We start from the raw sequence: 21458 nt of genomic DNA on the forward strand, positions 1-21458 counted from the left end.
TCCATAATTTCACGGGAACTAGGGAATACTTCAGTCGTCGTCTTCTTTTCTCCAGAAATTTCTTTTGTTACTGTGTAGCCTTACGAGGTACGGATATAGGAGTGGCAGCTAACTGATCTTTCTGTGCAGGTTTTCTTGAATTTAATAGGTAGTATGCGTTGGGAGTGAATGACTGTCGGTGGGATGGTCATTTCGGTTTGAGTTCTAATGATACATCTCACTGCTACCTTCAGAGCGTAGGTAGGTTTGTATTTATAGGTTTCACCGCTTTTATTGCCTCCTGATATATGTTCAGCTCTGCCTTAAGTCTTTGGATTTCTTTTTCTTTTTTCCACTTGCCATGCTCATGAATAAGCAGGGTGTTTGCATTGGCCGTTAATGCAGGTGGGTTTTGTAGCTGAACATGATGTAATTTCGTGGTCCTTTGCAACATATCGAGCACATGCAAGGGCCACAAACAAGCCATTTGCGAGTGTCCATATTTCAGGCACTTAAAACACCTTAAAGGATTTGGGATATATGGACGCATTGGACAGTTGATATAGCCAGCTTTGATTTCATTAAGAGACGTTGCTAAATTGAACGTTAGGAAGTTGTGTTTAGTGGGAAAAACTTTCCCACCTCTAAGCATGAATATTCGTTTCGCAGCTGTCACTCTTTTTTTTATTCTTTTTCTTTAATTCAAAACAGATTTAATCTTCCTACACATTCGTGAGATACCATTCAGCAATGACACCACAAGATCAGTTAACTGTATTTGAGGGGGTGACTGTGATAGGCATTCCTCCGTCGATGTGACTCGGAGGACCTGTTTTGAATGTCTGTCCCTTCTAGTCTCTACAAATACGTCGCCTGAGCGAGCTGTTTGACAGATTTAGAAGAGCATGGCAACCCTTTCGCATAAAAAAGGTGACATTTTTCGTAAAAACTTCTCACTAGTGTAGCGGATTATCAGAAATTGAGGTGTTGGATCTAATAGTTCCTCAGCTCTTTGTCTCTTTGCCAAAGTGGCACTATTGGGTAAACGTCCAAGTTTGCAGATAGGGACCGGTTGGCTTTCCCAGAAGAAATTATTCTATGAGGATTCATGGAGATTTTGTTTGGTTCAGTTCCCGAGCTCTCCACTCACCATGGAGCACAAATTGGACGCCCACTAGCCAGAAAGCAATAAATGCACTCGGCTGTGGCTGTTGTTACTTGCAGGCGAATCCACTAGCAGATTGATCATGGCCGAGCCATCCAGGACCATCCGACTTGTCGAAGCAGGAGGAGCCAAAGTGATGTGTTGAAGCTGGCCCCCTCAACCACCAGGATCCGCCTTTTCGAATTTCCACGGATCGCAGAGCACGGCGAACACGCGGATTCTAATGGTCTCAGCCTGACGTTGAATCCCAGTGATGCTAATTTGGAAGACAAGACCAGTGGCACCATTGGGAGATCCCCTTGCCACGTACTGGTGCCCACGTCGAGGGGCTGGTTATACCTGGATTATAAATATATGCATGTTTCAGTTATAGGCTTTATGTGATGTCATTTATTTGTAATCCTTCGATTCCATGAATTTTACAGTTGGGAATGCATCTTATGTATTATTTGCTGTATAGGGAACTGACAGGCCACGATTATTCGCCGGAATTGCTGATTTGACTGCAATATCAGGAAAAAATTTACACTAATTCCAAACGTGACCAGAGATCCAAAAGAAGCGAAGTAAAATTTACGTTCAGAGAGGATATATTATGCGCTCATACCGAGACCGGAATGTATGAGAACTGTATTTCAACTCTAATAAAAGCTGTAATTCGCACTAATAATCTGCATTTATGCAGATTATTAGTGCAGATTATTCTAACTTGAAGCCCTGCGCTGAATATATGTAGCATTCAGGAAGAATCGTCTCAAATACAACATCCAATATTATAAAGCTAATTTTCGAAAATGAAATACTGCTTTTGTTTTTGCATTTTTATTACTGTGAAAAAAAAACAAGTTTTTCAATATACAGTGATGTAACTTCAGGGATAATTACAGGGTTATTTCATAAACATAAATTTGAAAACAGCATTAGTTAAGTTCTTATTTCTGTCACCACATTATTAGAATTTTATCCGATAACACAGTTTGGTTTTGTCTTATAATATTTTAAAGTTAATTATGAATACTGTCGTTTTTCGTTGATTTCAATTTAATTACAAAGTTCACGAAAAGGAATTTTTGAAAATAAAATGCACACGTATAGATGTGAATTCGTACATCCACTCTTTAAGCATTTTACAGGTACTTGTTTTAAATAGAATTGAAAATCTTAATTATATATGCCAAAGTAAATATCTCCATAACAAGGATTTTGATATTAAATCAGAATTTCAATAAAAATGATACAAAATGAATGTCAAAAAATTTCGATGACATCATTCAACTTTCCTTAACATCTACCTGAATAAACCAAGTTTAAGAGTTCGAAAACATTATTTACAGCGAAGAGGCTACTCGATAAAATACATACTGTATACTTTGAGAGAAATATTGAGACGAAACTCAGTACAATAAGCCTTAAATCTTCCTCCAGAGGCTATAAAAAAATTTACCAACTGATTTAAAACAAGCTCAGAAACCTAAATAAAACTTTTTAATATCTTAAATATTTTGCTAAATTTATTTTTAACAGAAAGACATAAGGAATAAAAAATTATCTCAAATTGACAGCACTACCACGAGTTGCTTCAGTATTGTACTACAAATAAACAACACTCTCAACATCAGAAGATCCCCTCAGGCTGATGATTCTGCTTTACAGATAAATAAGATCGTGCGTGGGATGGTTGTTATCTGTAGCGCATTATCTAGGCAACCCACATTTATAACATCGCAATTTGAGAGATAAAGAAATTATAATTTAAGGGACTTTAATTCTTTTCTAAAAAAATTACATTTTAAGAAAAAACAGGCACATACCTCCGAAATATAATACAAAAATCGTCGCGGTATTTATACAGTAAAAAAATATTATTAACATAAATTATAACATCACGTGCGTGTCATAAATATCGTGTAGAAATAAATAGTTTCCGAAATATTTATAAGGATGAAAAATGTTCGTCAGGTACAGTAGAGATGAACTAGTGTAACGAAAAGAAATAAGTAATATCCAGAACCAAACCATCCACAACATGACTCACACAATGGATAACATGCAGATTAATAAATAATTTAGTTTCTAAGCAGGATATTTTGTTTTCCTCGACTTAAATGAATATTTCGATGATGTTTACGACATAAAACAGCCACTAGGTAGGCTGAATCAACAATGAGAGTAGATGTTCAGAATTTTTTAAAATATGTATTCAAAAAATAAAAGGAACTCGAATCTTTGTACTACATCAGTGAACAACGTTGATCCAATATATTCACGGCACCAAATCCACAAGTCTTGTTGACATCTGACTATCCGATTTCCTCTGATCGGAATCTTGATTACCTTTCTGGTTTCGCCTTTTCTTATTACAGCACCGACGGAAGCGAATCTTGAACTCAGTGTTGAATCTTTCCTGAAAATAATTAATGAATAAATAAACAATAAAATATTATTTTTTTCCGGTGAGGATTAAAAAAAATTAATGATCTAAGATGAATATGCGAAAATTAAATAGATCGGACAGATTTGCTTCAGATTTGAACACATTTATTCTTCAGACACTTCCATAAGATCTCATTCCTGGATGAGTTCAGTGTCTTGTCAGGAGGGGGGGGATAACATTGATCGTCATTACCCCATAGATGTAGCTCGGATTAGCTGTTCTGAATGTTTGTCACTTCTGGTCTCTACAAGAATGTCACCTGAGCGAAGCCGTTTGATAGAATTAGGAAAGCCTGTCGAACCTTTCAAACCCTTCTGGATAAAGATGGGTGACATTTTTCCTAAGTGCTTCTCACTAGTAGAGTGAATTATCAGATAACGAGGTGTTGGACCTGATATAACTTTTGTTTTCTGTCTTTTATCAGATGTGACATTATCTGGGTCGGTGTTTACATTTGCAGATAGGGATCGGTTTGGGGCCCCCAGAAGAAATTACCTTATCAGCGTTCATGCAGATTTTGGTTTTCAGAGTCCGGGCTCCCCACCCACCACGAAGCTCAAAGGGTACGCCCATTACCGGAAGCAATAAATGCGCTAGGGAGTGGGATGCCAAGGCTACTCAGACACTATCCTCGCAATGCCGCCAGCCTGAATCTTGTCCATGAGGGTAGGGGAATGGTATTGACACGGTTGACCTTTGCAGGAGAACCCACTAGCTGATTGATGCTGGCTGAGCCTTCCAGGATCAGCCATGTTATCGAAGCAGGGTCAAAGTGGTATGTTGAAGATGGACGCCTCAACCACTAGGATCCTCCTTTACGATCGTTATTGTTATTGGGTTTTAGGAACATCGCAACTAAGCTATGTTACTGCGTATATATTGTCTGTAAATTGCGTGTGTTCTGAGGTCGATTTTCTGGTTTTTTTGGACAACAAACCCGAGTTTCCTGGAGAAAAAAACCATGCTGTCCTCACCTGAGACCAACTCACTCATCCACGTTGTAAAAAGACGCATAAAAATTCCTCCCGTCATTGACGGGATTCGAACCTAGGTCTTTTCCACCCGGTGTAGGGAGGACACCATCCTACCAAATGTGCTACTCACGAGGACATCCTCCCTTCCGAATTTCCCCGGATCGAAGGGCAGGGAAAACACTCCCGATTCCTATGATGATACCCTGGAACCTAAGCTGTGGGAGTTGGATCCCAGTGATGCTAATCTGGAGTACCAGTAATATCAGTGGGAGGTCCCCTCACCATGTATAGTGCTCTATAGTAGAGGGGTTAAATAACAGCGTGTGTGCGGTGCGGCATAGATTTCATAAGGTGTTTTACTTTGTTCCAATTGCAACCATTCTGCTAGTAAAATATCTCGTAGCTGCGACAAAGTTGAAGGAATATGACTTCGTTGCCGAATAGTTCTCTCCAGCATCTCGCACTCATTCTCAATAGGATTGGAACCAGGTGAATGTGAGAGCAAGGGAAAACAGCGAAAATCCGTGTCTTGTTCTCCGAACCATTCTTGCAAGATTCTGGCACGATGCGCTGTCATATTGTTGTCATCGCCTTCGGAACAAAAGTATAATATTTCGAAATGCAGAATACAAAATTCAGGTGCTCCCTGGGTTGCATTCGACGTTCCACCGGTATCAACGTTTTTGATACCGGTGGACAAACTGAAAACCGGATACCGGTTTTCAGTTTGTCGTTTTTCAGTGTCATCCCAGGAAATGCCGTGTCCATTCAGATCTCCCAGTATATAGAAGGCGGACGGTATTTGAATTACTGTACCTTCTAAATCTTGTAGTAATTTTCGATTTGCTGGTACCTATTTTGTTAAATGAGGTATAATGATAATTGTTAACTATTATTAGGTATTTAGCGGCTATGCGTACTGCAACTGCTTCAATGGTTGTGTTAATCGGGACAATATAAGGTCACGAGAAATAATTAGTATTTCAACACCACCATGAGTATTTGCCTTCTGTTACTCTATCTTATACGGTATTCAGTATAGTTCTTTATTGAGATGGTCTTTAGGTGTGAGATAGGTCTCCTGTAAGCAAAGACACACAGGCTCTGCTGTGCAATGAGATCATACATATCATTGATGTTAGAATGGAATCGCCTGCAGTTCCGTTGGATTATGGTTTACATTATGTGATTTCGGAGAAGTTTCAGACTGTTTCTTCCAAGTTCTTAAAATTTTCGATCTTAGGTTTTCCTTTTTGGGGAAATATGGTTTACTTGTATCGACCTCTTCATTCTCAACAATATCTATTGCTAATTCGTTTTCTTAGCTTGTCGCTTGTCTTCGTTTGTTCGGTGTTGGTTTTTAGTTTACCATGTTAGATTTTCTTGATGAGTTTGTTTTTACAGTACACAGAAATGTCTTTGTTACAGTTTGGACATTTCGGCTGGGTAGTTCTGATTGGTATGTTCCTGAGATCTACATTTTGAGCGGACGGTAACTCCACGGCATGCCATATGTTACTGACCATATTTTTGCCATTTCAAGCAATGGAGAGGATTTGGAATGAATGGTCTCGTGTTGCAATTTAAATATCCTCCCTTGGCCGATGTAGGTGGTTTGGAAGTGGTAAAAACCAGAATGGGATTTCCGGTTGGAGTAACTGTTCCACCTCTGGTTACCATAATTCTCACAGCTATGACACCTTGTTCTTCTAACTTATTTCTAATTTCTTCTTCGAAGACGTTGATAAGGACCAATTGAGAAATTACTCACTTTGATGATTTGGATTCCAGTAAGTGTGTCTTAAGTACAGTATTATGAGGAGACACCATTACTGATATCTCTACAAATGCTGAAATTTAAGCAGTAAAGCGAGTGTTCATATTTGATATCTCCATCAGAATGTCTCTTGATTTAAGCCTTTTGACATTTTTGGTGTTCAGCCACACTTTCTAGACATTTCTGGATGACTATGGAGACCAGTTTCCTAATAGCTGCTCTGTCGTAGACCGAATGAATATTAATGTAGGTGCGTGAAGTGTCACTTATTTTTGTCTTTTGATAACAAAGGTATCATTGACCTGATTTTTCCGATCCAATGGGGCCAGATCTTTGGGATCGATGGTTGTGGTTTGGACTACTCATTTTAGTCTTTGGAAGTAGTTTTTCCTCACAGATTCCGCGCCCCGCCACGGGGAGGCATGAGCGATGCTACCTAGTGTCCAAGTTACTAATCTTGAAGTAGATTAGTAGTTAGGAAATTAGTGTTAAAATGAGAAAAAAGTGTCTTTAATAAGAGCAATACAATATATATATTTATGATTTAACTAATATAATTTAACGTTGTTTCTATTCCAAAAAGAAATTTAATGTTTATAAGAAATTAATCACACTCATTTATACACAATGTAAAATATGTACAAAGAATACTTACATTGTACATGGCGTAGATGAAAGGGTTGTAACAAGAGTTGCTCATAGCCAGCCAATGGCAGCAAAACCAAATGACGTTAATGTACTTATATCTGTAAACATAAAATTAGGAAAACCTTATCGTCCACAATGACTTTTATTTATATACGAAACTTAACATGTACCATGCATCAAATAACACTAAATCTTAAAGACTGCCTGATTTCATATTCTGTTAATGTGATGTTTATGATTTCATCATTTTCTATTATGGTCATGTTTATAGCTTTAATTAAACGCTGAAAAAATATAAATAACTCTAAACATTTCCTCTTTAAGTCATTTAAACTTTCACAATGAAGTAACTTTAGAATGAGTAAGCAGAGGAAGAAGCAATTACAAAGAAAATCTCAAATCATATTCCCAATAGCTAATCCAATTGAACTAGCTGCTATGACTCAGTACGTTGAGGAAACGGTGTTAGAAAGAATAAAACAAAATCTAAGCATTTCGACAAGGAGAGTTGTTCTGCAAGAGCGCATACTGAGTCATGGCAGTGTATAGCAAATTTTACATTGCCAATTACTGTACTCCTACCATATCCAGCGTGTACAAGGTGTCAGCAATACAGACCACCCTCCCTGAGTGAACTTCTGTCAGTGGATGCAAAAACAGTGTTTCCTGAACCCCCGATTTTTAAACATTTTGTTCACTGACGAAACTGGGTTTACTCGTGATGGTATTTTTAATTTTCATAACTGTCACGTTTGGTCCGACGAAAATCCTAATACAATTCACGAGTCACGACATCAGCAACGTTTCCCGTTGAATGTCTGGGCAGGACTACTAGGAGACCATCTAATTGGACCACACATTCTGCCAAACAGGAGAGCTGTACCTTCAGTTCCTGAAGAATCTTCTTCCAGACCTCCTTGATGATGATAATGTTCAACTTCAGTAAAGGCAGAACATGTGGTTTATGCATGATGTTGCACCGGCACATTTTTCTCGAGTTGTGACTCAGTATCTAACTAGAAGGTATGGTAAACGGTGGATAGGTAGAGGTGGGCCCGTAATGTGGCCTCCCAGATTACCAGACTTAAATCCCATGGATTTTTGTATACGGGGTCTGGTAAAAGCTTAGTGTACACTTCTGACATTAACACAGTTGAGGAATTGCAGCGTCAGGTTGAAGGAGCCTTTCAGCAAATCAGAAATGACCCAGGAATGCCTGAGAAGATTCGCAACTCAATACAGAGAAGACTACAAAGCTGCGTAAGGATGCAAGGACAGCATTTTGAACAGCTTTTGTAACATCTGTAAAATCCTGTGGTGTTGAAACCAAAAATTAAAAATGCATTAACTTATGTTTATAAAACCATCCTTAGCCAAAGATTCACAGCTTTTTGCTAAACAAGTGTTCCCATAGTCAGTGGCGGGTCTTAACAGAAAATGTGCATTTTCTCGAAAACGGTTCATTTGCGGTGTGATGTTCACTGGGACTTTTTTGCTTATTTCAGTTTGCAGTTTTCACCTTTAAATTACTGACCATCATCTTTGAAAAACCATGTATAATATCAATTATTTTTATATTATACCTTTATGTTCTTTACTTATGTAAAGGACAAAGCAAAGAGCTCTTTACTTATGTAAACTCTAGAAGGAAGGAGATGAATCAGATTGGTCCACTTGATATCGATGGTTCAACTGTTGGTGACCTGCTCAGGTAGCTAACAAACTTAATGAGTATTTTGCATCTACGTTCACACCTGAGGAGTTATTCAGGGATGGGAATACCAGAGGTGTATTAAACTATGGTAGTAAGTTTATCAGTTATTAAAAGTGTTTTTTTAATAACTGATAGGAAAGTGGAGGAAAAATTGTTGAAGATAAACATAAGAAAGGCACCTTGGGTGGATGGGATCTATCCAGTTATATAAAGGAGACTGCAAAGGAAGTAAACAAACCCTTAGCCATAATTATGAGAGATTCCTTGGACTCGTGGGAGGTAGCCATGGACTTGAGATGTGCAAATGTGACCCAAATTCACAAATGAGGATCAAAAGGTGACAAGTAATTACACACCTGTTAGTTTAACTTCTGTTCCAGGAAAATTAATGGCACTGGTTAAAAAAGCACTGCAGGATCATCTAGACAAGTCTTCAGTTATAGCTCAGACACAGCATGGGTTTGTTGAGTGGAAGCCTTGTCTGACTAATTTGATTGGATACTACGATGTTGTCACAGAGGAACTGGATGGGAAAAATAATTTTGATATCATATACTTGAATATTAGGAAAGCTTTTGATACTGTTGCACATGGAAGACTACTGTACAAATTGTAGCATTATGGCAGTAAGGGCAAAAGGCTGCTATGGATAAAGGGATGGTTGAGTGGAAGACAGAGAGTAGTAATTAATGGACACTGCTCTTCGTGGACTAATGTTATTAGTTGGGTGCCCCAGGCTTCAGTGTTGGGTCCATTGTTGTTTTCTGTATGTATTACATTTGGTACGTCAAGAAGGTACGTCAGGCTTAATGTCTAAGTTTGCAGACGATACGAAGGTTGGCAGGGTTGTTAATGACAATACGCTACTGCAAGAGGATCTAGAGACGTTGAGCAGATGGGCTCAGAGGTGGCAACTGAAGTCTAACATTGACAAATGTAAAACTACTGCATATGGGTACCAGTTACCCCAGAATAACATATCAACTGTGTGGTACTACACTCAAGGTGGTAGAGAATGAAAAGGATCTGGGGGTATTTGTGCAGTCAGATATGCAGTTTTCTGAACAGTGCCGACACTCTGAAAGAGTAGCTCATGGTGTCTTGTCAATGATATAGAGGATTTTTTCTAGCAGAGGTAAGGTGATTATCCCCTTATCTAAGACAATATTTAAAAAAAAAATATTGTATATATCTGTTTAATATAATAATTAGTGGGTGTAAGTGACGATAATTTGTGGAAGTTCTCAACTAGTAATTCATTTGTTGAAACCCACTGGTATTGCACTACATCTGGTGGGTGCGGGACTTGTGCATTCGGCACAAATATATAACGTAAACCCGGGCCTAGAGAAGGGCACCGGGCAACAGCTGTCTTATATTGGCGGTGGTAAAATACCTCGCACATGTTTTTAGGCTAGATTTGTTGAGGTTTTACGCCACAACAGTTGAACTGGGTGGAGATGGGCTTTTGCCTAGAGGCCACCTTTGACTGGGATACACGTACGAAGTGCAACAGGAGGTATAATATAATGTCTTATATAGGTGTAACGAGAATGTTAATGTATATATATATAATAATCATTGTGTGTGTACAAATAAATGGAAATGTATAAGACAATGGTCAGGCTACACCTTGAGTACTGTATACAGGTCTGGAGGCCTCATTTTAAGGATGTAGATGTGGAACGAGTACAGAGGAGGGCAACAAGATTAGTGAATGGAATGAAGGATTGCTCTTACGAAGAAAGGCTTAAGTTTTGCAGATTACAGTGTCTGGAGACTAGGCACCTGCGAGGTGATCTGATTGAGGTGTGTACAAGGCTTTGAATGGTTTGAGCAAGCTCAATACTGATGGGATTCTGCCTGAGGGGAGATACATTCAAATGAGGAAAGACAGTTGTAGAATAAATGTGCGGAAGTTTGCCTTTAGCCAGTGTGTGGTTGATTGCTGGAACAAACTTCCATCTGTCGTTGCAGAAGTTGAGAGTTTAAATAAATTCAAGACAGAACTAGACAAACATTTGGAGCGAATGGTGGTTGAAATGGGAAGGGTTTTTTTTTTCCTCTACTAATGCTTTGATTGAAATTATATACTTTAAACGTAAACGATTCAAATACATCAATCATGAGGGTATTTTCTTTCTACCCCATAGTTTTCTTAACGTGCCATATTTAAGAATACAGTCGCTTGGTTCAAAACCTTAACGAAAGTAAATGTATATTGTACAAGTTATTAAAATAGAAAGGTGCCATTTTTTCTGAGAAAAGCCGTTATGCTTATAGTAGCAGAAAATGAAAACAAAGGGAATATTTAAAAACTGACTCCTATTCGAAGTCGTAATACTGTTTTCCATACGGCGTTTTGTTGCGAGACCTTATTCAAATTCTGGTTCATTACTAAAAGTTTTATACCTTCAATCCTTCTTTATTTTACAAAGGCATCTCCATTTAAACGGAAAGTTTTTATAGTGACAGGCTCACTGCTGAAAAGAAGAATTACGTGAATTTCGTAGAAGGTCCTAGGATTTTGCTTAACGAGCTCTTATATGCCTGTGTGCGCATTCTTCTACCAGCAATTTCAGGGAGTCATTGTGATTACTCGCCCTCAATAACACAACGCAGCATCGGAGAATTCAATAGCAAAATAATGTCATTTCGTTTCACTAGGTCCGTTAATAAAAATATGGCGCAAATCCTCTATATATAAAAATTAGATTCTTTGCCAGCAGCGTTGTGCACTCGATATATTTCTCTTCTCTCACGCAACGTGAAGCATTTTGACACACAAGTGTCTTAAATTTTTCTGCCTCGTTTCTCAGCAACAGGCCACCATAAATCAAATGTGACAACAAAACTCACTTTCTGGAAAAGAAATTTTATTTCTTGAAAATACAGTCCAAAACTTCAGCATCGATTATGTTGTGTGTAAGCTGCTTCCACCTTTTATTTTCCAAACTATACGAAACTCTATCGGTTCAATACTTTAAGATTATAAACCATTACTACAAGGGTTTAGTCAGGTGGTATTAATGATTTTTTTTGGAAGTATTCGATAGTTTAAACAAGCGCACAGCAAGTTCACATTGCTCACGGCTACTTTGAATAAATCAACTCCACGCAGTCTTTTCAGAATGACCTTTTGTAAATATCAGATTAAAGGATTAATTTCCGAAACGCCCATTCCTTCAAGAAGAAATTCAAATAACAAAAACACGGTTTCAATAACTATGAATTCACCATTAACCACAAAACTGCATATTCTGATAATTATTCCGAATACACACTTAAATTTGGTACTTCCACCAAAATAAATGTCCTCTATTAAAAATTACTCCTATTTTCTTTAATATAAGATTTATTCATAATGTATGGGGCTCAGAAATTGTACATACATTACATTGTTAAAATTAACCAGACAACCATAAGATTTCAGAAAAAATGAACCATATATGTATCATTAATAAAGTTTAAATATGTTATTATTATATTTCTCAGTTGATAAGACACCCTTGGGACAGTCATTGAGAAGGGTGCAGGTTACATTCTAACGTGTGAAGCAGAGCCCATGAACAAAAGATAAAGTCCATGAGAGATTCATCCTGAAAGTTGAATACAAAATTTTGCCATATGTGTAATTATGAATTTATAATAGAATATTTCAAATGTTGATATCTTATGTTGACATTCGGAATAATAAGAAGATATGATTAAAAGGAATCAAAAACTAAATGCAGTTTTGAGCTGAGTGGCTGTGTACTAAAGTTGCACGAGACGATAACAGTCGGCAAAGACCTGAAACCTGTAGGCGTTGCCGTTACAGAGTTTTACCTGTTCAGTTTTTAGTTGATCGATGAGTTCTATCGTGTTTCCTTAGTTAAAAAAAGCGACTTAGGCTGTCGAGGTTTTTTTACGCTGATTTGAAGACGATGTCTTGTTTCAGTGTTGCTGGGGACTTCTCGATGCATTCCTGGTGACTGCTCCTGAAATAAACTATCAATGCTGGGAGCGTCTAATCTTCCTGTTAGAAGTTGGGCTAATGTTAAAATGTTTCTTGTGTTAATTGTCTGTTCCAGGGAGGAATACTGAGATTGGAAAGAAGGATGGCTCTAGAGATAGTAAATGGGTGATTCTTTCGAGATCCTGTTCCTGGTAGATGACTTTCATCAACCGGTGAAATACCACCACTTTGCTTATTGGAGGCTTGAAGTGGTGAAACCCATGTTTAGTCTCTAGAGTAAAGTTTCCGGCATCCCTCCCATACTTCTCCTTCAACTCATGCACGGTACTAAGTACTACAGGTTTTGATACCCTTCGTGTTTGGGGTTTTCATAAAAAAAAAAAAAAAAAGCCATCTCAAGAGCCAGTATTCAATACTGAGAAAAGCTTTCAAGTTGTTCTGTGGGGCAGAGGACCAAATCTATGAAGCATACAGTGGGATGGGAAGTTTACATTTTAAGGTATATTTTTAACAAGGTCTGGGTTTCTAATGCTGATTAACTTCTGTTTGGCAGCCCAGAGCACCGCATATGTTTTTGCTTTGATCTAATCAAAGTGTTCGGAGAACGTTAGTCCCTCATCCCATTTTCGGACAAGGTCTACGTGCGATTTAACCTTTCGAAATTCGCGTCCTCTTACCAGAATAGAGATATCGATCCTGCTCTTTTTCTTTGTAATTATCATCTGAGCAGATTTGCTTGGGTTTAAATGCAGTCCAATACAGTTGAGGTAATACTCCAGTTCATTTTTTTTATGTTATTGGCCTGTTGATTTGTTTGCTTAACTTGATGTAGATCTTTAGATTTGACGAAGAATTCCAAGTCATCAGCATATGTAATAAAGTTATCTTTATGGGATGCAAAAAATGGTTCCAGAACTGCAGCAAATAAAAGTGAGGAGAGATTATGAGGCGTCTTTTCTTCTGAATATTACAGAAAATCTTCAGGAGATTATCTTGTATTTTAAAGTAGCAAGATAGAATTTGTTCCAGAGCCATTATCGAGATAACGTCAAAAGCACGGATATATCAAGGAAGTTAATATCGAAGTGTTCCTTATTATTAAGAGCTTTCTGTATCCCGAAAAGGGTGTCAAGGAGATTTGTGACAGTTGATCTTCCAGATAAGATGGACTGCAGGTGCAGAGGACGATGCCCGAAGCAGCGTTGAGTGAGGACTGTGAGAAGGGTCTTCTCGAAAATCTTCAAGAGGGTTCAACTTATGGTTATGGCGTATTTTGGCGTATTTGGCGTCTTTGGCGTATTTTGGTTTCTTTATTTTGGGAATGGGCCTGACTATGTAGCTGTTCCATATACAGGAAAGAGTACCCTTTTGAATTATTTCATTTAAGGTGTGATGCAACACTTCAATAATGTGACGGCTGATAATTTTTGCCATGAAAAGAGGGAAATTATTAGGACCAACAGTTGTTTCATTAGGAAGTTCATTTATGACTTTCATGAGGTTTTCTTTGCTAACTGTGGTGATCACTAGAGGTGTCTTTCTTACTAAGTTTGAGATGGGTTCTTCTTTTACCGTGATTCGGTGGAAGTCAGCTATTCTCTCCCTGTTTTCTTCGGTTGCTAATTGGCTGGGTGAAGGAGGTTGTCCAAATGTCTTCTTGGACCATTCACTAAAGACCGAGTCATGAGACCCTTTTTTCTCTTGTCAACGACGATCCTTTTTCCCCTGTTTGAGCTTTGAAACTACGTAATATGCTTGTCTTTTCAGGTTTATGAAGTGAGCACTCTTTTTTGTACTGAATGTGGCATTAGCCTGTCTTCAGCCACTTACTGTAACGTCTTTGCTTTTTACGAAAGGCATATTTTACCTGTGGATTAAACCAGTTTTTGGATTTCCCAGTTATCCTCATGACCCTCTACGCTCCTTCATAGGCAATTTTAATGAGCTTTAGGGCAAGTAGCCCGAGAGCCTCTTCTGCCGGCTTCCTATAGACCGGCTTAATTCTTGTCATTTATATTCTCGAAGTTCTTTGAGGATAATGTTTGGTTTGATAAACATTTATATCGAAATTTTATTTATATAAAATTTCTATGCGGCCTAAATATTGTTTCCATATAGCATATTTATATAAAATAAACTCAAAATTAACATAACATTAACATTATCAAAGTTAATGAAGTTACAAGTTGTAGGAAATTTGGAAACAAATTTCAAGTCCTATTTAGAGTCTGTGCATTCCTGATTTCAAGATAATTGCTGTTTTTGCCTTTTTCTGGCAAAGATTCTTGTATTACAGATGCATAGGCTTGCATATCTGCTTAGTTATATGTTCATCCGTCGCGTGGAGTTTTAAAATTCCATCATGGATTGGACTATGTCATCATCATCATCAATCTGGACATGAGAGGGATATCCATTCTAGTGTGTTCTATAAACTTTTCAAGTGGGACGATGAAGAATAAACGAGTTTACCCGTGTTTGGAGCTTGCAAAGAGTAGGCAAATAATCATTATTTAGTGGATTATCTAGAACTCACCGCTCCGTATTAGCATATATGATAGGAGACCAGACTAAAAGTCTATTGCAGTTATGGATCCTGTAGGAAATTGGATATAAGTAGGCTCACCAGAGTTCAGCAAGGCAAGCTGATAGATATCAAGCAAAGTTTCTATTAGCTTACCTCTCCTGTCGATTGTCAGTGATCCCCACAGCTGATGACGAGCACTGAAATCCCCGACTAAGCAGAGCGGAGATGGCAGTTGATCTATTAGATTTTCAAGGCCATCTGAGTAAAAAGAGAAATTGGGAGGGAGATATAGAGAAGCTATTGTAAGAGCGATACCAGTTATAATGCCTATTGCCACTACTTCAAAAGGAGTCTGAAAAGAAACATGTCCGGCTGGCACGTTGTTTCTAACAAGAACCGTTGTCTTCCACTTGTTGGATATTCAATACTTCTAACTCAGGTAAAGATAGTATAATTTTTAATGGTATGACACACCAATTTAAATAAGATTCCTGAAGATTATGCCTACTGCAGAATATCGATGGATAAAATCATGTAAACCGCTCTTTGTGTTCCGAAAGCCTCGAAAATTCCATTGATGAAACCTTTCCGTTATGTGATTTTACTGGCTGTTTCTTAGTTGTAGATCACGTGTATCAATCTATTTTTTTTGTTTTCTTTCTTAGGAAAACGAGGCCTGTTACGTCCATCTCATCGGTCGCGTGGAGTTTTAAAATTCCATCATCTGGATCACGCTTTTCATCTATATCCATTCCGGTGGAGAGTGATGGTTGTAGTTCGATGGTTTGTCTTTTTTTTCTTTTTTGTTTTATTGTTGGAGGAACATTGAGGGGAACAGTGATTGTGGAATTACTGGCTGGCCAGTTGTTTGTTGTGAAGGGCACTGTTTGGAAGCAGAGCTCGAGGAACGTGCCCAATTAGCAATTTGCAGGAACCGCTGCATTTGTATGAATGCCTACTGATAGAAAATCTTAAGCAATTATGACATACGTACGTTTTGACTCTGTTTTGATTATTCGTCTTCTCGCCTCTTAGTATATGATTTTGTTCTCTACTTTTTTTCCCATATTTCTGTGAACGCTGGGTGGTTACCTTTAAAATTTGGGCAATTAGAAGTGCTAAGAGTGCAATCATATTGGTTATGCTCCTCTGAGCCATAATTAGGACATATTGCCTCACATCTAAACGAAGTTTACGAGTGACCATATTTTTAGCCCTTGTAACACCTGATCGGGTTTGGAATATACAGTCGGACACAGCAGTCGAGATAGCCTGCTTTGGCAGGTGTTGGAAAGTTGAGATCTAAACGTTAGGATTATGCTCCCTGTCGGGACAAGGCTACCGTCTTTTCGAGTCATGATTCTCCTTGCATGGATGACTCTGTCACGTAGCTCTTGGGCAATTTCCTCCTGTGATACAGTTAATTAGTCCCACTCTTTGAGCAGTTTAGGGTGGCATGGGAAGTACTTTTATTGCGTGTCTGTCAAAGGTTAATATTCTGCATAGCTTAAGTTATGCAGAATATTGAGATTGGACCAGACTGGAATCGAAGATCGCCTTACTGATTTCGGTGAACCTGCTGCAGATTCAATGATCTTTTGCAGAAAGAAATAAGATAATTTACTCCGAGGCTCGTCTGACAGAGGGAGCAAAATGAAGAATACTGATATCTCCCCTTGAGGAGCTGTTTTCCACTGCTTTTCTTGAAAAAAGTCATATTTTGTGTCATTTGTCAGGTTTTGAAATCGATGGCTCTAAAGGTTGTAATAAATTATCTTTGTTGGTTGTTTGTTTGGATTTTATTATCTTTGTTCCTTTCAGCTCTAGGGGAGTGGATTTCTTCCAGATGTTCGGCCCCCGCTAGAGTAATCAAGCAATATAAAAGTCATTGTGTTAATTTAAAACAAGAAGAAAGGTGGTTTTTCTTTCTGAAATTTACAATTCGGCAGAGGCAATTCACTAGAACGTAAACACAACTTTTAAAACTGAAGAAGTTCGGCAGTTTTGGGAAAATGCTCTATAAAAATGTTCAGGGAATCGCTTCATCAGTATAACGATTTGCCCCTGCGGCCTACTTTTTCAATAAACTATAGCAGGGCCATGGTTTATGGAAGCGCAAAGTAATAAAATAAAATAAAATTATGAGAAAATAAGATATTTCTGGTGAGGATTGTTTTTATGATGTTTAGTGACACAAGGGCTACTGAGGATTCATTGAGTCTGTCACTGTTTGTAATATATTATAGCTATTTAATTATATTGATGTGTATAGGCCAATACGCTTCAAGTATATTAAGAGTTCTTCTATGTTGACTTGATTCTGGTGAGGGAACTTCAATGCAGTGGCCAGGAAATTCCGTGCGTTAGCGGATTTTCAATTTTATATTCAGTTAGTTAATTAATATTGGTGCTGATTTTTGTTTTTCTGTTTTGCACAGATATCACACATTTTCAAAGCAACTTCAATGAATATCAGTCAAGGATATTATTAGTAGGTATATTAATTTAAATGCGAGATTTGTTGCAAATTATGCTTCCGTTGTTTGGTCATTTATTAGCTTCTTCTATTATACTTGTATATAGCACTGAATAATCCTCAAAGCACCTAATCTCAAGGCTTGTGTCCGTCATGTCTCTTGAAGAAATGTCACGCTGTTGAATCTGTGTCATTGATCTCAGCTGTTTAGAGAATTGCTTTGAAGTTATGATCACATCCGAAAGAAATGGTCATTTGTTAGACTTGAGGAATTGATAAGATCAGTTTTGTGCAATCACTTACAGTATTTCCGCAATTTTACTCAAAGTAACAGTTTAAATTTTTCTGAAACAATATTTTTCATATCTCAAAGCAGAAAATTATTAGTTTATCATCATTTTTTTTAAAATTTTCCCTTATCTAGCATTCCAACGTAAATAATATACTTGACTAGATGGCCATACTTTATACGCAGAGATAATACGCGATGATTTACTGAAAAAACTATACGATTAATGTAAATGAAGTCATTCGTTATACGGTTATCCCAGTCTGCCATAAATCCTTCGACCCCATCTTTCATTTCATTTATTATTATTAGCCAGCTGTTCCATAGCCTGATCTTAGTTTTGACGATGGCTATAAAGTTCCACTGGGCTGGAACTTTTAAAATTAACAACTGCATCTTCACTTTTTATTACACCAAGTTCTTGCTATACAGGTTATCTATTAGATCATTACAAATGAAAATATGTGGGCGCCAGTGCACATCCCGATTCCTAAATACAAATTAAAAACAACAAATAATAGAAACAAAATTTACGATTATACTTCGGATAAAGAAATGTCAGTAAAACTTTCGATTTATGTTAGTTAATTAAGAGAATAAGCACCTGTTGGGCATTAAATTGCAGCGAGAGTTTGCGTTTTTGACGGTTCTCACCTCTTAATCCGCCCGTTTCGAATACATGGAATTTAAGTGTAAGTTAAAAAAAGTTTAAAACGCCTCAAGGAAAAAGGAGTGCACTTCTCTTTACTTAGGTTGTCATGCATAATTAAAACTGATGTGAACTGAATAACAAGTCTTAACTAAAGACTTCCGTAAAATGTCATCAGTTGGTCATTTCAAGAAAGGAAGGTTGCGTTGTTTTTATATATGGAACTTAATTCCCAGAATGCACAGCCAAACACGTGTTGGAAATTTTAATGTTAGCCGGCGCCATATTGACGAAAGGTTGGTTGGTAATTTTTGATATAATAGGCAACCTGGAATGCAAATTCCGAGTATCCAAGAGAAATCGATCTACCACCCTACAGAACCACACATTATGAAAATCATTTATGCCTATAAAAACACGGGTTGTTAAGGCATCACTTTAATCCCGTTTTTTAGCTTGCTCAGTGGGATAGACACATCTCCAGTACTCAGGATGGCAAGTCATCGTCGTTTAGATGATTCTTTGTGATGGCCGCCGTTGGACGACTTGAAGTCGGGCAGATCGCAGGTGGCACACTGGCTTAATGTGTCACGCAGTGTCGTTTTCGTAATATGGAAGCAGTTACAGAAGACAGAAATCATTACAAGAAGAAGGGCTGGCCAAGGTCACCCGACGGCTACGTCAACCAGAACACACCGTTTTCTGGCTCTAAAATCAAGGTGGAACCCTACGATGTCTTGTCGTCAACTGTCTCATGAGGTTGCTGCGGCCACAGGTGAAAACATTTCCAACTGGACTGTTAAGATGGCTCAATTCATGTGGACTCTACGCAAGGAAGCCAGTAGTTTCAATCCCATTAACCCCAAACCACCGCAGAGCTCGTCAAAACTGGTGCCATGAACATGTGACCTGAGCCCTGACAAATGGGTTACGGTTCTGTTCTCTGATGAGCCGTTTTAGTCTACTAACAGATTCCAGACAGATTCTTACTAACAATTCCTACAAACAGATTTCAGGAGACAACAAGGAATGCGGTACCATCCTTCCAACATCCGAGAAAGAGACACTTATAGTGGAGACGGTGTTCTGGTGTCTGGTGGAATAATGATCAACACCGAAAACCGATCCTCGAATCCTATGTACGACTTTTTACGGGTGCAGTAGGCCCAGATTTTCTTTTCATGCACGAGAACGCTACTGCATACAGAGCTGAACTGGTGGAAGAATATCTTGAAACTGATGATATTCAACTAATGCCGTGGGCAACACGATCACAGACTTGAATCCGATCGGACATGGGTGAGAGGATTTGTGTGTTGCACTGAACGCCTACAGCCAACTGCCTGATCACTTGGTGAGCTATAGTCTGTGCAGGAGGAATAATGGAATTTGTTGCCAGAGAATCTATGACTCCCTTATATGGAGCAGGGTTCATCGCTGTTAGGCCTGTTTAGCCGTTGGAGGGGATCATACACCGTACTGATGTTATGTGACCATATTTTCTAGCATCGTGTATCGATTTCTGTAATGTGGTAATTTTTTGATAATTCTTATACAGCCACTATACATGTCCCTTATACCTGTCCGAAGTTTCTCTTTGTCTCCTCGTTTCATCGATATTCTGTTGTACTCAATCATAACAAATTTTGTCCTGGTTCATGGCAATTTGCTTGAATTACATCACGTTTTTCTGCGTGTTCTGTTAATTTTGTCAGGCAGTGCAGTTTGCGACTTCAATTTAGTTTTGTTAAGGTTATTGCTGAATCTATTCTGGGGTTATGGTTGTGTAACTGTGCATGTTGACTGAGTTTTGTTGTAGAATACTACATCGAAGGCAATTCTATGATAAAAACTATTTGTAGTTTTTTGGTTGACCCAAATTGTCCTGCCTATATAACATGTGCTACAGTCGTATTGATTATTGTTGTTGGGTTTTAGGAGCATCGGCAACTAACGCCATGTTGCTCTGCGTATATTGTCTGTAAATTGTGTGTTCTGAGCTCGATTTTCTGTTTGCTGGACGAAAAATTCGTGTTTCCGGGAGGAAAAAACTAAACTACCCTCTGCTGAGACCGACAGTCGTATTGACATTTGATAAGATATATTGTTTATATCCTGAATATTATATGTTTCTTTATACTTGTTAAATAATTTACCTGGTCTACTGTATGAAGAAAAGATTAGAATTACTGTAAGTCAGTACCAGAAAGTATGTCACGAAGCCTATGTATGGGATTTTGACTTTGATGCATCGTTTATCATTATTATTTAACTGTTTCGAAGTAAGAGATTTATTTATTCTAGTTTTTCTTCTAAAATGGTATTATGTATTAAGTGAATTAGATACTTCTTCTTTTTGGTAAAGTCATTAATTAAATACTGTAATTCTATTTCTAAATCTTCTAGTGCGTAGTATTTTATGGCATTATAAATCGATTTGTACAATAATGATATTTTCACACTGTAGGGGTGATGTGAATAAAAATATATAAATTTACCTGTGTGTTTAAATGATTGGCATTTTGAGTCTCATTTTTTTGTAATTTTCAAACAACTTGTCAACTTGACACCACGGCAAATGTCTCTGTCAGCTCTGAACAGCTGCTAGGCTGAACACAGAATAGCTGATCAGAGCTACCATAGACAGAGATACATATACCGTGGTGGTCCCCGACCTCCATTAGAAGATGGCACACAGAGAAGAAGAATAAGTCAACAATGTGTTTATCATTTTCGCTCTTAATATTATGAAGAAACCATTCACTTAGAGGCAAATGGACTAATAGGTATTTCGCTCAGCATCACTCATTTTTTCTTTCGGTACTTGTTAACCCAAGGTTTTCTTGGGTTAACAAGAACCGAACGATT

The 21458-nt window shown here is 38.0% G+C and overlaps 1 protein-coding gene across 1 annotated transcript in view; it reads right to left on the bottom strand.

Annotated features, from left to right (window-relative positions):
• Positions 1-2694: 2694 nt before the first annotated feature.
• Positions 2695-21458, bottom strand: part of LOC150081864 (substance-P receptor-like) — a 132171-nt gene continuing 113407 nt past the window's right edge. Inside the window, exons 3-5 of the mRNA XM_090380349.1 lie at positions 6985-7075; positions 3479-3548; positions 2695-2750 (exon numbers count right to left, since the gene is read on the bottom strand). Coding sequence (XP_090236475.1) covers positions 2695-2750; positions 3479-3548; positions 6985-7075 — 217 coding nt within the window. The remainder of the gene's footprint in view (positions 2751-3478; positions 3549-6984; positions 7076-21458) is intronic.

The sequence above is a fragment of the Mastigoproctus giganteus genome, chromosome 8 (genome assembly GCF_048544385.1).
Source record: "Mastigoproctus giganteus isolate SK-2022 chromosome 8, ASM4854438v1, whole genome shotgun sequence".
Classification (NCBI taxonomy): domain Eukaryota; kingdom Metazoa; phylum Arthropoda; class Arachnida; order Uropygi; family Thelyphonidae; genus Mastigoproctus; species Mastigoproctus giganteus.